The 15,100-nt window shown below is 39.8% G+C and overlaps 2 protein-coding genes across 4 annotated transcripts in view; both read left to right on the top strand.

Annotated features, from left to right (window-relative positions):
* LOC121628724 (NACHT, LRR and PYD domains-containing protein 12-like) overlaps positions 1-15,100 on the top strand; it is a 2,607,341-nt gene that overhangs the window by 155,193 nt on the left and 2,437,048 nt on the right. The gene's annotated exons all lie outside the window — the stretch shown is intronic.
* Positions 5,691-13,760, top strand: actr3b (actin related protein 3B). The gene is made up of 12 exons (XM_041968068.1): positions 5,691-6,005; positions 7,272-7,327; positions 7,460-7,584; positions 7,682-7,792; positions 9,117-9,212; positions 9,321-9,428; positions 9,514-9,657; positions 9,782-9,955; positions 10,255-10,347; positions 10,861-10,986; positions 11,337-11,420; positions 11,714-13,760. Exons 1-12 carry the CDS (start codon positions 5,962-5,964, stop codon positions 11,807-11,809), a joined length of 1,257 nt encoding a protein of 418 aa, XP_041824002.1. The 5' UTR covers positions 5,691-5,961; the 3' UTR covers positions 11,810-13,760.

The following is a 15,100-nucleotide window of genomic DNA, read 5'->3' as shown; positions in this document are numbered from 1 at the left end:
ACCTGCTTGGATCAAACATGTAGACAATGTCAGTAAAGGTTCAACTGAGCACTTGTAATGTCACGAGGAACATCAGGACATCTGTGAGGGTTCTGTTGAGGGATGGGCCGTTTTCCTTTAGATACCATTAGTTTATGCTACGTTTTACAAATACTTTTTGCCCCATAAAGAAAAATCACCAATTAAACAGTGTGCATCAATATCTTTATTTCAAAGCAATATGAAATCTAAATCAAACTCTTCAATATAAATACTTCAAAGAAATACCTATAAAATAATAAATATGTCAATAATTAGCATTAAAAAAAGAGATGAAAATAAATGTTTTTAACATTTCACAGGCTTCCAGGCTCAGTAGCCTAAGTGCTGCTTATCAATGCACTAATTAATTGATCATCATCTTTGTGAGCACCTCTATAAAAGCACCAGTTCTATCAGTTTGCTGCTCTGCAGTATTCAGGTGTTTTCACCATGTGAAGGAGGAAAGACATCAGCAATGATCTTAGAGAAGAAACTGTTGCTGCCCATCAGTCTGAGAAGATTGATCATTTCTAAGATGTTTGATGTCCATCATTCTTCTGAGGAGTGGACGTCCCAGAAAGCTGTGCAACAAGATCAGAACAAATTCTGGATACAAAAGCATTCATGAATGCTATTATCTTCATAAAAAGATTTTACATAAAATTTAAGAATTTGTTTATAGGTACCTGAAAGTGATGTCCTGAAGAAACTGGAACAAATCAAACCTGAACCAGGACCTGAGAGATGCATCTCGACCTTCAGTGGATCCAATGTTGGCCAAAACCTCATCAGAAATGGCCTCCATGGAACACAAGGCTGAGGTATTCCACGTGACACAGGAACTGGACTGCAGAACAGTGGCAACAGGTCTGATGGAGGGATGAACCCTGCAGAGCCTGACACTCAGCATTACTGAAGGACTCTGGTTTTCAAATGACTTTAAATCTACAGGAACGGGGTTGATGAAATTTATGTAAGTAAAAAAAAAAAACCACCATACACACCTCTTATGTGAGAAGACATTTCAGCCATTTTGTCTACCTCACAGTGTAGAACTTCTTTAGGTTTACCAGGAATGTAAATCTTTCCATCTTGTGGATTCCGTGATGTACATGTGATTGCCATCTTTGCACAAACAGTACTTTAAGACGCTGTCCTTTTATTTCTCCTGCTTGGTGACCTGGATTATTAATTTATTTTGTCTCTCTTTAATCAGGAAGGCCCCATTGAGATCACATATCTCTTTTCCAATGGAGTTATGGTTGATAAAAAGCAGCAACATGACCCACAGACAGTCCCAATTAAAATATAGTTGCAATAAAAACAAACATAAAAGTAAAAATACAATAGAATGTGAGAATACAACCAATGTGGAAAAGGAATTAAAATCACTCATAGGTCTGTGAATGCATCACCATATCTTTTCAGTACTTTTTTAATATAAATAATTAAAAAAGATCTGTACAATCATGAGGGATCAGTGTGTACACATCCTGAGAGCGCAGAGCATGAGGACTATCAGACATATGTTGAAGATAAACACACAGGCAGGGAAGAAGCAGACCATGAAGAACTTTGTAAATCAGACTGGTTAGGTCATCCAACCAGGAATAAAGTACACAGTGAGCTGCAGTTTTCACTTCATTATGAAGCACATGCAATACTTGAGCAGGTGCTTACATATATATAAAAGTCTATCCAGTATATATATATATATATATATATATATATATATATATATATATATATATATATATATATATATATATACAGAGAGAGAGAGAGAGAGAGAGAGAGGGGTAGATAGCGTGTTGACGCAAAAAGGACACAAGGAAACAATGCAGAAAAACGCCGATACATACATACACACATACATACACACATGCATATACACATACACACATACATACATACATACACACATACACACACACATACACATATACACACATACATACGTACATCCATACGTTCGTACATACGTACATACATACATACATACACACATACATACACACATACACAAATACATACACACATATACACACACACACACTTGCACCCATACATACATACATACAACCTTACATACATACATAGATACACACATACACACCTACACACATACACACACGTACGTGGACTGAGCAAATAAAAAAACTCAAAAGACATTGCAGGAGAGCAGAGAGAAAATGGAGGAAAACAAAAATAAATAATTTATTTAGAAATTTTTGAAGAACAACTAAAAACCTACAACAAAACAGTTAAACAAGCCAGAACACTTCATTTTTCCAATCTTATTACAGAAAACAAGAATAACCCCAAATTTCTTTTTAAAACAATAGATCTTTTAATAAACACAAGTTCTAATAAGTCTTCCATGCCTGCATCAGATGCAGCATGCGAGGCCTTTGCATGCCACTTCAGAAGTAAAATCAATGGCATTAGATACAGTCTTCCATCTCAACAACATTTTGATTTAAACAGACCTGAAGCTTTGCTTTTACCTGAGGAAACACTGGAGAGTTTTGTCCTGGTACATGCAAAGATGCTTGGTCGAGTTTTCTCCCAACTTAACACAACAACCTGCCTTTGAGACCCAATTCCCACATCACTTTTAAAAACATTTTATGGTTTCTTTGAGTGTGACCTTTTAAACATTGTAAATTATTCTCTTCAGACGGGTGTCTTTCCTGACGCCTTTAAAATGGCAATGGTGAGGCCCTTTCTGAAGAAGAGTAATTTAGAGCTAGACATTCTTGATAACTACCGACCTGTGTCCAACTTACCTTTTTTAAGTAAAATTATTGAAAAACTTTATGCAATTAGTTTTTGCATAAACATAATATTTTAGGAAAATATCAGTCTGGTTTTAGGACAAACCACAGTACCGAGACGGCCCTTTTAAAAATTGTTAATGATCTTAGATCTAACTTAGACTCAGAGAAACTTTCTGTTCTGGTTCTACTGGATCTTAGTGCCGCCTTTCATACAGCTGATCACCAAATGTTACTAGACAGACTCAGAAGTCTGGTGAGCTTCTCAGGTACTGTTCTTACATGGTTTTACTCCTATCTCACAGATCAAAAATTCTTTGTAAGTTTGGATACATGCTCCTCAAAAATCCATGAAGTTAAGTGTGGGGTTCCCCAGGGATCAATTTTAGGCCCAATACTTTTTAATTTGTACATGTTACCTCTTGGGGATGTCATCAGGAGACACAGCATGGATTTTCACAGCTATGCTGATGACACACAGCTTTACATTGCCGTGTCTCCTGATGACCTGGAGCCAGTCAATGTCCTTTTAAACTGTCTTTTAGATATAAAGTCATGGATGGCAGAGAACTTCTTACAGCTCAATCAGGACAAAACTGAAGTTTTATTTATCAGTCCTGAAGGCAAGAGAGAGATCATTTTACCAAAACTACATAATTTCAATGTGTGAAAAACCTAGGTGTTCTTTCGACTCTGAGCTTGATTTTATTCCACACATCAGAAATGTCACAAAGACAGGATTTTATCATCTTAAAAACATCTCCAGAGTCTGCCCATTTCTCTCTCTTGCCAGCACAGAGATGCTGATGCATGCTTTTATTTCTAGTAGATTAGATTACTGTAATGCCCTGCTCTCTGGTCTTCCCAAAAAGTCCCTTTCGAACCTACAGCTACTTCAGAACTCGGCAGCACGAGTTCTGACAAGGACCAGAGGACAGGAACACATTACTCCAGTCTTACAATCGCTGCACTGGCTCCCCTTGCGTTTCAGGATTGATTTTAAAGTTCTTTTAGTAGTTCATAAATGTCTTAATGGTCTTGGGCCCTCTTATTTATCCGACTTGCTTTTAGATTATGAACCCTTGCGGACCCTGAGGTCCTCTGGTAGCGGTCTATTAGTTGTTCCAAGGGTGAGGACCAGGACATATGGTGAGGCCTCTTTCCGTTGTTATGGCCCTCATCTGTGGAATGGCCTGCCAGAGAACCTCAGGGCTACAGAGACTGTTGATGTTTTTAATTTTATTTTTAAATTTTGTATCTTTTTTTTATTTTCATTTCATTTTAGTCAACTGTATTTATTTTATTTATTTGTTTATTTATTTAGTCTTAGCTTATTGTTTCTTAAGGTTATTTAATATTTGTTTTAACTCCAGTGTTTTCCTCATGGGGATCCTACATGCCAGGGGCTCTGCCTGGGGGGGTGGGGTGGGGGGGTGGGGGTGGGGGGTATCTGCTTTGTGTATATATATGCATGTTTGTGCGTGCAACTTTTTTTTCTGTTATGTAGTTTCTTTTTGTTTTAATATGCATAAATTGATTTTCCATATAAAGGACTTTGTGTTGCCCCAGCATGAAAAGTGCTTTATAAATAAAGTTTGATTGATTGATATACACATACATACACACATACATAAATAGGCTTTAAACATTGTCATTACTGTCCTGGATTAAATTGCTGTCCCTCAAGCTTTTTTTAATGAGCATTTTATACCTTCCATTTTAATGGTAAATGTTTTTATTTTGCTTTAATTTATCTGTTAAACTGTTCCATCATTTGCCCCTAAGACTTCAACACAGACTTCTTAAAGCTGTTCTGACATGCTGCAGATTTAAATTAAAGTTCCCTCTGAAATGATACCCTCTTCTTTTTTAAAAAACATTTTCTTTATTTGGAAGTAAATAGTTTCTTGATTTGAATATCATTTGTGCTGTTTTAAACTGAATAAAATCTGAACTTTTTAAAGCTTGTATTTCTAAGAAAAATAATTTCTCTGCATTCTTATTCATCAATCTGATGGTCCTTTTCTGCTTGTATTTATTATTTGTATATTACTTTTGAAGGGACTTTAATATTGTAAAATTAATTTACAATATAAAGTGTATACATAATTAACATAACTGTGTAGTTTCCATCAACACCTCACAGTGGAATTCAGTTTCATTTACTTTTGTCAATGATTAACTTTACTTCTTTATTTCTCTTATGATTTCCAAACAGCATAAAAATAGTTTATTCTATTTTAAAGGCAATTTTTGAAGCCCAAATTTTAGTTTGTTTAGTTCCTCTGTGATCACCTCCGAATGCTGCTGCAATTCCTCACCTGAGCTAAAAGTATTTGGGGTCATCTGAAAATGACACAAACTTTAATATATTTGATATATTGATATTTGATATTAATAGAAAACATTATTGGACCAAAATCTGATCTTTGATGTACTCCTTGTGTAATATTATTGAGTCTAGATTTATACTGGTTATTTGTACAATTTGTTGCCTGTTAAGGTCTCTTTCACCAGTCCAAAACAATATCTCGGAAGCCACTTTTCTTATCAGTGCTAGAAATGTTCTTAGTGAATAGGCCACATCTTTGCATCAGTACATTTGGCCCTCTCTTCTAAACTCATGAGTTCGGTTGTCAGTCTATTACTTTATTTCTAAATACTGACTGTCAGCAGAGGATGTTGATGATTTTAAAATTCCAGTTTCTGCTTCTTTTCTTCTCCTTTTAGTTATTTGTTGCCACTCATGTTAGGTTGGTATCATTTCAGTGGTTTATTTGGGTTGATGTCATCACTTCAGAGACGCAGATTGTGGGATTTACCGTACAGCTGACATCACTTAAACGCAGCACAATACTCTGGTTACCGGGCAGGGGGAGGGCCGGTGTCAGCTGTGTTTCTATTTTCTCCATCTTTCCATCCGACCCGGAACTGCTCTGGCGCACACACATGCACACACGCACACACACACACGCACACTCTCTCTCACACACACACACACCGAGAGGACGCTCCCCTGCACGCATCTCACATTTCTGTGTCCCTATCAAACTCCGCCTCGCGCTCCGCTCTTTCTCCGCCACCCACCCGCTCACTGACACCGAATACCAACCGACCTCTGCGGGCCGGACCGGGCCGGACCGAGCCGGAGCAGAACAACAGTATGTCTCTGCAGCTCCCCCCGTGCGTGATAGACTGCGGGACCGGGTGAGCGCGCACATGCACACAAACACACGCAGAGTATAATGTGACGTCATACGTGTTTGTGACCAGCATCATGTATGTAAAGCACAGATCTGTGTGTGTGTGTTGTGTTGTTTTGGTTGCCATTAAAGGAACAGTTCACCTAAAATAAGCGAATCAAGGTGATAACAATGACGTCATGAGCAGCGAAGTGAGTTTGTGATGCTGCGTTTCCTCATGTCTGCCACCTTACTCCCGCTCACAACAGCTTCCACATTCAGACCAGATTATTGTATCTCGGCAGTGGACCGCGGATCTACGCTCAGCGGCTGCTCTGTAACCATGAATGCTGGTCTGGGGTCAGTCTATTCTGGTGTGGATGTAGGACAGCTGCAGAAAGTAGAGCAGCAGCTGATGGAGTTCAGCTCCACATGAATTCTGTTGGCTCAGCTCTCCAGATCAACGAACCAGCATCTCAGAGAATCCTGTTGCTGAACCACAACAAAACCCAAATTCTGACCAGAACTCAGGTCCCCAATTTGACTGCTCCATACTGGTATTATAGTGAAGCCAGGCCTTTCTTTCTTTTTTTTTTTGCCTGTATAGTTGTGATAAATGGCTTTGGGACTTTTTAAGTAACAGTTTTATCTGGTTTTGAACCTGGTGTTAGAGTTGTTATGGGACTAATTTTGCCCATTGTGTGGGTCTGGTTTTAAAACTGGTAAGAGACTGGTTTTGATCTTGTCTTAAGCTTTTTTGGGCTCTTTGTGAATCTTGTTTGTTTTAGCTTGATTTACTTTGAAATGGTTTTAGATTGGTTTGGGAGTTGTTTTAAAATGGTTTTGAATTTGGTCTTAACCACTTTTGAGCCAATTTTACTCTTTGTTTTGGTTATGAATTGGGTCTGTTGTAGATCTACAGTAGTTTTGAACAGACCCAAGTCTTGGGTCCCCATGATAACACACAGATGTAAGTAATTAGCCCTGTTTTCAGTTTGGGACAGGACCATTTAGTGTGGTTTATTTTATCAAACCTTGACAGCCAACCGTACCCTTACCTGGTAGGTGGGGTATAAGCCAGACATCGATTTGTGATATCTGATGATGATAGTTTTTTTTTTATAGTTTTTTTTTTTTATTGTTATCAAATTTTAAGGATGCACACCGATCAGACAGTAGTGGATTAGAATGTGCTGAAGATGAGTGTTTCACAGAGGCCACACTTGGACCCGGAGCCAGCTGTTGGGAACTCTCCTTGTATGTCTAACAATAATTGTTTGTCCAACCACAGGTACACAAAGATCGGCTATGCAGGAAACACAGAGCCCCAGTTCATCATGCCTTCCTGTAAGCATCCCACACACATCAACAGCAACATGTTGACAACATCAGCATACTTTCATTCTGCAGTGATGTTGATGGTGTCCATCCTGAAAAGCAGGAGAAGAATAACACATCTGCATTTGTGATGTTCACCAGGCATCGCCATCAAGGAGTCAGCCAGCGTGGGTGAGCAGGCCCAGAGGAGGCTTGTACGGGGAGTCGATGACCTGGACTTCTACATTGGAGATGAAGCCGTAGACAAACCCAACTATGCAACCAAGGTAGGAGCTGAAAGAGCGGGAAGAGGAGGATGGTTTTCCTAATTAGACTGAAACGAAGTGAGGAGATGAGTAAACTGTGCTGTTGGTCTGTGTTTAGTGGCCTATCCGTCATGGGATGGTGGAAGACTGGGATCTGATGGAGAAGTTCATGGAGCAGGTCATTTTCAAATACCTGCGAGCTGAGCCTGAAGACCACAGCTTCCTCATGGTATGCACACACTGTACTTGTAGGTTATTCTGGTTCCTATAGCTGGAGCCCAAACCTGAGATGCCAATACTGTTACTATGGTTACCTTTGTACATACAAAATGAGCTCTGCAGATCTTCAGCTCTTATCCAAGCACAGTTTGATGCAACACTTGTGATTTTTACAGGCAGATGGTCAGAAATGGTCTCTGCAGTGAATATTTCAGATGGGAGTCCTTGAAAAAATTCTAAAGATTCTTGGGAAAATTTGACTGATCCTTGAGAAGGCTTCAGAGGTCTTTGCAGATGTTCCAGAGCTCCAGGAGAAGGCTGTTATAAAGTTTATGGAAATATTACAAAAGGGCCATAAAGCCTTTGCGGTGGTTGTTCAGCTTCATGAGAATCTTCAGATTATCTTTTAATCTGAAGCTCAATGATGGTCAGGGAATGTCCAACCTGTCTCCTATCTTATTTCATTTAACAGAACACCGTTTTGATATTCATCATCTGATAGAAACTGTCTCATCGACCAGATCAACTGTCTGGTGATGTGCTCACAGTGAAGCACACTTTGAAATATTATTTACTAACATCAGATATGTGATAATAAGTTCTGTAAGTTTTTTAGCCAATTAATCCTCTTGTCTTTTTTTCCCTATAAAAGATAAATAATTAGGTTGTTAGAGACATTTAGTTAATGTTGGTAAAATATTGATTTAGTTAACTATGAGACAGTATTGGACTTTAACAAGCTTAACTGAAGACAATTAAGTCTGCTCTGAGCTCCAGTCTCTGATTGGTTCTGGCTTAACAAGCCACCCATGAAGATTAAGTTTAGTTTTTAGTCTTTGACAGTGCTAGACTTATTTACTCATAAGGAGTATTTTTCATTTATTTTGTTAACTCCTTTTTTTCACTCTGTATTGCAACGTTTTCAAGTAAAGAGCGTACAAACAAGCCAGGGACATACGGTACTTTTTTGGAAGCACATGTTAACTACATGCTTGGTCACAGCAGCCAGAAGAAGGCTTTATAGTCAGCGCCACTCTTACTGAGTAATTATTTTGACAAAATAAAGAATGTATAAGAATTCTGAGATTGCTGACACCTATTAAAATAATGCAATTTCTCTGTTCTACCACAAGATTGCATGCTTTACACATGGTCAGAGCTCTTCTCATATTTAAAAACATTTCAAAGTACAAGACAGTAAATTCCCCACTTTGCATGACAGTGTTCTTAAAATACAAATTACACACAAATCTGTACATAAGAATGGTAAATGAGGCTCTGGAAACTAAGTAAAGTCAGTAGTCACACAGAAATGTGTGTGTTTGCGTGTGCAGACAGAGCCTCCTCTCAACACGCCAGAAAACAGGGAGTACCTGGCTGAGATCATGTTTGAGACCTTCAATATACCTGGACTCTACATTGCAGTACAGGTGAGACTGGCATGAAAATCTCCAAAGGTTCTTGAGTGGGATTGAATTTCCTTGAACAGTCTCCAGGATATGTCAGACCTCTTTGAGTAAAGTGTGTTTCTCCATCAGGCAGTTCTGGCTTTGGCAGCATCATGGACGTCTCGTCAGGTGGGGCAGAGAACTCTGACCGGCATTGTCATCGACAGCGGAGACGGAGTCACACATGCCATCCCTGTGGTGAGACGCACACATGCCTTAAGCATATAGACTGAGGTTGGAGGCTTCCTGATCACTGACTGGTTGGTGTGGCTGTCCGTCACAGGCTGAGGGCTATGTGATTGGCAGCTGTATAAAACACATCCCTATAGCAGGGAGGGACATCACCTTCTTCATCCAACAGCTACTCAGAGACAGAGAGGTGGGGATTCCTCCGGAGCAGTCCTTGGAGACCGCCAAGGCCATCAAGGTACCGAGTTCCTCAGCTCCACATCCATCCTTCTCCTCTGCTGCTCCTTCTTAATACCCTCTGTCATTTCTGTATATTTATAGATGGATTTTGTTTTTATTTTTGTTTGTACTTCTATGTGAAGGAGCGCTACTGTTACATCTGTCCAGATATCGTGAAAGAGTTCACAAAGTATGACTCTGACCCAGGGAAGTGGATCAAACAATACAGAGGAGTTAATTCCATCAGTAAAACTGCTTTCCACATCGACGTGGGCTACGAACGCTTCCTGGGCCCTGAAATCTTCTTCCACCCTGAGGTGACAACACACAGTTTGTGTTCCATTTAGGTTTGCTGTCAACAAAAATAAACACAAACTAAAACAAAATGATTGGAACTACAATGCATCAACAAACTGAAACTACAATGGACCAATGATCCCTGAGGTACCCCACAGCAGCTGAACAGGCTGCTCTGCTGCCATCTGGTGGAACAAAGAGTGAATAGACGCAGACTAAGCTGTTGAAGCTTACAAATCTGAAGCTCAGACTGAAGACATAAAAAATGTATAATCATGTGTGAGAATAATTTTTGTGTCCATATAAATGTGCTTTCCAGTTTGCTAACCCAGACTTCATGCAGCCGATCTCTGATGTTGTTGATGAAGTCATCCAGAGCTGTCCAATTGATGTGAGAAGGCCGCTCTACAAGGTGTGTCCCACAGTGTCCTCATCCCAAACACAAATGGTTGTTGTTAGGTACCTCACTGCTGTGTATTTGAGTGGCCTTTCTCTTTGAGGACCATTGTGGTAAATGGTAAATACACTGTACTTATATAGCGCTTTTCCAGTCTTGTTTACTGCTCAAAGCACTTTACACTACATGTCACATTCACCCAATCACACACACATTCACACCCCGATAGACACATCGAGAGGCAACATGGGGTTCAGTGTCTTGCCCAAAGACTGCTCTTCCTCTTGAGCTACAGCCACCCCATTAGAAGTTACTGAGAACATTAACAAAACAAATCAGAAATATATTTCAAGTGAATTTGTGAAGAGGTCAACACTGAGTCGTGTATTTGCTGGTTCACACAAAGAAGCATCAGCTGTTCGGCTGAAACTCCATCCTGACTCATTTCTTAACAGAACAAAGAAAATAAATCTTGTTGGTCCTGATCAAATAAGCCTGGATGGAACGTGTGTGTCATTTCTATGTTAGAACATTGTGCTCTCTGGAGGATCCACCATGTTTAGAGACTTTGGAAGGCGGCTGCAGAGAGACCTGAAAAGAGTGGTGGATGCCCGGCTGAGACTGAGTGAAGAGCTGAGTGGAGGGCGAATAAAGGTCAGACACACACCTGACTGCTGCATTTCACCAGAACTTAGCTGGAAAATCTGCAAAATAAAACTTTTTGTTGTTTGTTGTGTAGTTAGAATTTATTTACTTCAACCTCACTTTTTAAGGATCATTTATTTAAAATTGAAGGGGACCCACAACAGACCCCTGAGGGGCTCCATTGGTCATTACTGGCTCTGTCAGCAGCGCAATGTAGTATTTAATTTTAACTTCCAGAATACTGATCAGGAAAAAGATGGTCATAATAACAAATATTTGGTGATGTGCTTATATGCACACAACTGAAACAGAGGTGATATTTGTGTTCGCTACATCCTTAACTTTTTTGTTTTTTGCAGCCAAAGCCGATTGAGGTTCAGGTCGTCACACATCATATGCAGCGTTATGCTGTGTGGTTTGGAGGTTCCATGTTAGCATCCACGGTAATTAAACACATATCATTTCTTCTATTTTTGTGTGGGTCATAATGAGCAACAAATAATACCTTAAACAAGACAAAAAACTGATCAAAACTCTCTTTAAAACCAAGCGTAAACTTTTAAATAGGCCTCTGTAGAAGTCCAGAGAAATTATCCCCAACTTCCCTTTTTAAAACATAAACAAAAAAAGGCCTAAATATATCTTAACAATATCATGTTGCTTTTGTGTGTTTTCATGTTGTTCTGTTATCTAACTTTTCTGTTGTTTGCTTGTTTGTTGTATGTTTGTGTTGCAGCCGGAGTTTTTCCAGGTGTGCCACTCGAAGAAGGACTACGACGAGATTGGCCCGAGCATCTGTCGACACAACCCAGTGTTCGGCATCATGTCATGATGGTGGCAACAGCGACACAAGGCTAGCCTGTTAGCATATTAGCCTGCTAGTCACCAGCCACTTAGCTGTTAGCTCATTAGTGTTTGCCCCACTCAGTTTTTAACCCACGTGGCTACTAGCCTTTTAGTGGGCTAGCCCAGTCTAATGAAGGTCTGGTAAATGAAAAGCACAAGGTTATATAGAAAATGATAAATATTTATTTTAATACATTTACTCCACAGAGAAGTTGTTTTATCTAAAAGTGAACTGAACTGTTGAAGCCTGTGGTGTAGCTAGCCTATTAGCCATCCATCGTGTAGCACTGAGGATGCTGCAGCTTTTTTTATTTTTCCTCATTTATTTTGTGTCTGCGATTCAGGTGTGGCAGTTTGATCAGAAAGTTTTGTTCATCTGGTCACATGATCACCTGCTGAAGCTTCAAGCTAAAAGCAGCATCACGTTAAGCTGGCACAGGTGCTGCACGATGAGCCTGAGGAAGAATGCTGGATGAGTTTCCTCTTCCTCTCCATCTCTTTCTCTTCTGCATGCGTCTCGGTGTTTGTAGACCTGCTGATGCTGCTGTTTCAGCTCTGTGATCACAGGGCTGAGTATCTCAGACTGATTCTTGTTCTTGTTTATTTTCTTTAAGCCAGCAGAGTTTTGGACTCTGTAATCAAACAGACGTGCTGCATCATGTTGTCAGATGCTTCATCAGTTTATTGCGTGTGATACTGAGAGGAAATGTTTTAGTTCTTCATTTTTCATATTGGTTATTTCTGAGTTTAGCTGTTTTTGTAGTATCATAATCAGGAGAAAATCCCACCCTGTCATTGGTTTTGGACAATTGTGTGTCAGGATGATGGTCTGAGACAGTCTGCCTCACAGATCATCCTCCTCTTCCTCAGAATCTAACCTTTTTTTTTTACTTATGTTGATTGTTGAGGTGAGTTTAACTTGTTTTAAGAAGTTTCTTCTTTAAGATAAGCAGAACACCTTAAAACTTACTAAAGATATCTGAGGGATAAGACTTTACAGATTTTATATTTAGGAACTTAATTTTTACTATTAGGATCATCCCAACTTCAGGTTCTTTGTGCAACTGGTCCTGAGCTCTTGAACTCCTGGACTGATCCTCTAAGATAAAGCTCCAGAAATCTAGTGAGAAAGCAGAGAAAGACCACTCTATATAATCATCTTAATGCATGTGCAGAGCTGAAATGCACCAAAAGCATCCTGTCACTCACAGGTTTTGTTTCGATTAAAGGGAAGTGTTTAATTTTGCTGGTCGTCAGCAGCTGCAGTGAAATTTATTGCATTTATTTGTGTTTGTTGTTGTCTCAAACAACCTCCTGTGTATTATCCCGAATGTGCGCATGTTGCTGCTTCTCATCTCAGACTGTTTATATTTGTAAACAACTAACAGATCACTATATTATTAATACACGTGTGAATACTGTATATTGTGAGAGAGCACTGAGGCTGCAAGCTGATCCAGGGTCAGGTCCAAACCACAGGTAACCATATTAAAGTGTGGTGCATTCAGGTTTCAGGACAAGCTCCAGTCTTCCAGACCCACAGAGAAGATGAGGCTAAAGTCTAAACTTACTGCAGGTCCTCTGGTGTCTTGGATGTCCATGTACATGATGTTTGTTTTTTTTAGCAACATTTAAAAGAAACAAGGAATCAGGAACATGAGTAAATGTATCAGTACGGAGGCCCACAGGGGTCAAGTGGGATCAACCAGCATTCATGCACAATCATTCTGAGAAAAGCGACACCTGTTGCAGGTAAACACTTATTTTCTGGTTAATGAATGAAGCAAGTGCAGCTTTCCAGTGACTGCCCCAGTTAAACCCTCACACAGTGTGTTTGATTGTCTCACCTGAAACAGGACCTGCTGGTTTGGACTGACCATGTGAATAAGTGACGTAGTTTGATGCTGATCTGCTGTCAATAAACTGATTTATCACAGTAAACTGAGTCCATCCTTAATGTGCAGCTGAGTGTGAATCTTTGATTAGAAGAGTTTAGAAATACACAAACATGGCTGAGTGTGTAACAAAGTGAGCAGTTACAGGCTGGAACATGCAGATGTTCAGAAAGAGTTTCAGGAAGTCAACATTAAACCACCAACACTATTTTTAAAAATTAGGTGGTGGAGAAATGTGATGTGTAAGACTCAATGATAATGTGGACCCAAACTTCAGTTTCGCCTGATTCAGTGTTTATTGTATTCAGTACAAGCAGGAAATAAGAGAATGGGTCCAACTTCAAGGTTTCCAGCATATTTGTCTCAGGTGCCACGTCACCTCTCAGACTTCCTCTGTAAACCCTGTAAAATTAACGGCCAATAATAGAAATTAAGGGTTACTCAAAACTCCAACCCCCAAAATGACTAGAACTCAAGTTCTGCTACCAAAAATTTAACCTGAAACATAAAAACTGTATGGCAGGCAGCCATCAGGATAAGGGACTCTCATAGAACTGGACACTGGGGGCTCTTTCATACCAGTAATTCAACACCAGTCTTTATGGTTGTTGGATCTCAGAGTGCAAGCTAACTCAATCAGCCATCAAACTGAGGTATCAAGCATCGGGGACAGTTACTCCATCCTGGTCCAGCCGCCAGCTGGCTCCTAGTGCATCAGATGTTGTTGGTTTTGACTGCCACCTCTGAGATTCACTCACGATAATACACATACAACCAACTGGTGTGAACGCCAAGAAGAAAATATTAGTTTTTAAATTGAACGACAGCGTGTAGCTGCCCCCCCCCCCCCCAATAGCAACAAAAAATAAAATGAATAAATAAAAATAAATAAACAAAAACTTTTCACGTTATAACGTGATAAGTTTTTATGTACATTTTATGGAAAATATTCTTGTCAAGCAGAAACATCTTAGTTCTTTTTGTCATTGATGAATTGATACTCTGATTTATTGTTGTACACATAGAAATGTGTCACAGTTATTAGCAACACGGTGCGTCACCTGCCTGCGCGCAGTGAGACGATGCGTGCGTGTAAAGAGTGTGTACCAGTGATTAAGCCTATGTTTGTCTTAAGATATGCACAGCTGGGACTAGGAGACATAAGTTGCCGAGACGAAGACGTAGTCCTGTTTGCTTTAAAGGTGCAACGTCAACAATATCAAAGCGTCCCCCAAGCTTCACCAAACCTCTCCAATGAAGTAGCCTACAGCCTAGACCCATTTGGTAAAATTGGGGCGGCGTGGCTCAGTGGCTAGAGTGGTCGTCTTGTAGCTTGAGGGTTGCCTGCTCGATCCTCGGTATATCGAGCCGGTGTGTCCTTG

This window comes from Melanotaenia boesemani, chromosome 18 (assembly GCF_017639745.1).
Source record: "Melanotaenia boesemani isolate fMelBoe1 chromosome 18, fMelBoe1.pri, whole genome shotgun sequence".
In the NCBI taxonomy this organism is placed as follows: domain Eukaryota; kingdom Metazoa; phylum Chordata; class Actinopteri; order Atheriniformes; family Melanotaeniidae; genus Melanotaenia; species Melanotaenia boesemani.
This window is presented reverse-complemented; position numbering and strand designations above follow the sequence as displayed.

Bases quoted from the DNA above. Each gene is read 5' to 3' on its own strand.
- actr3b (XM_041968068.1), top strand. From the start codon at position 5,962: ATGTCTCTGCAGCTCCCCCCGTGCGTGATAGACTGCGGGACCGG. The intron at 9,658-9,781 runs GTACCGAGTTCC...TTCTATGTGAAG, and splicing joins AGACCGCCAAGGCCATCAAG to GAGCGCTACTGTTACATCTG. The intron at 9,956-10,254 runs GTGACAACACAC...TGTGCTTTCCAG, and splicing joins AAATCTTCTTCCACCCTGAG to TTTGCTAACCCAGACTTCAT.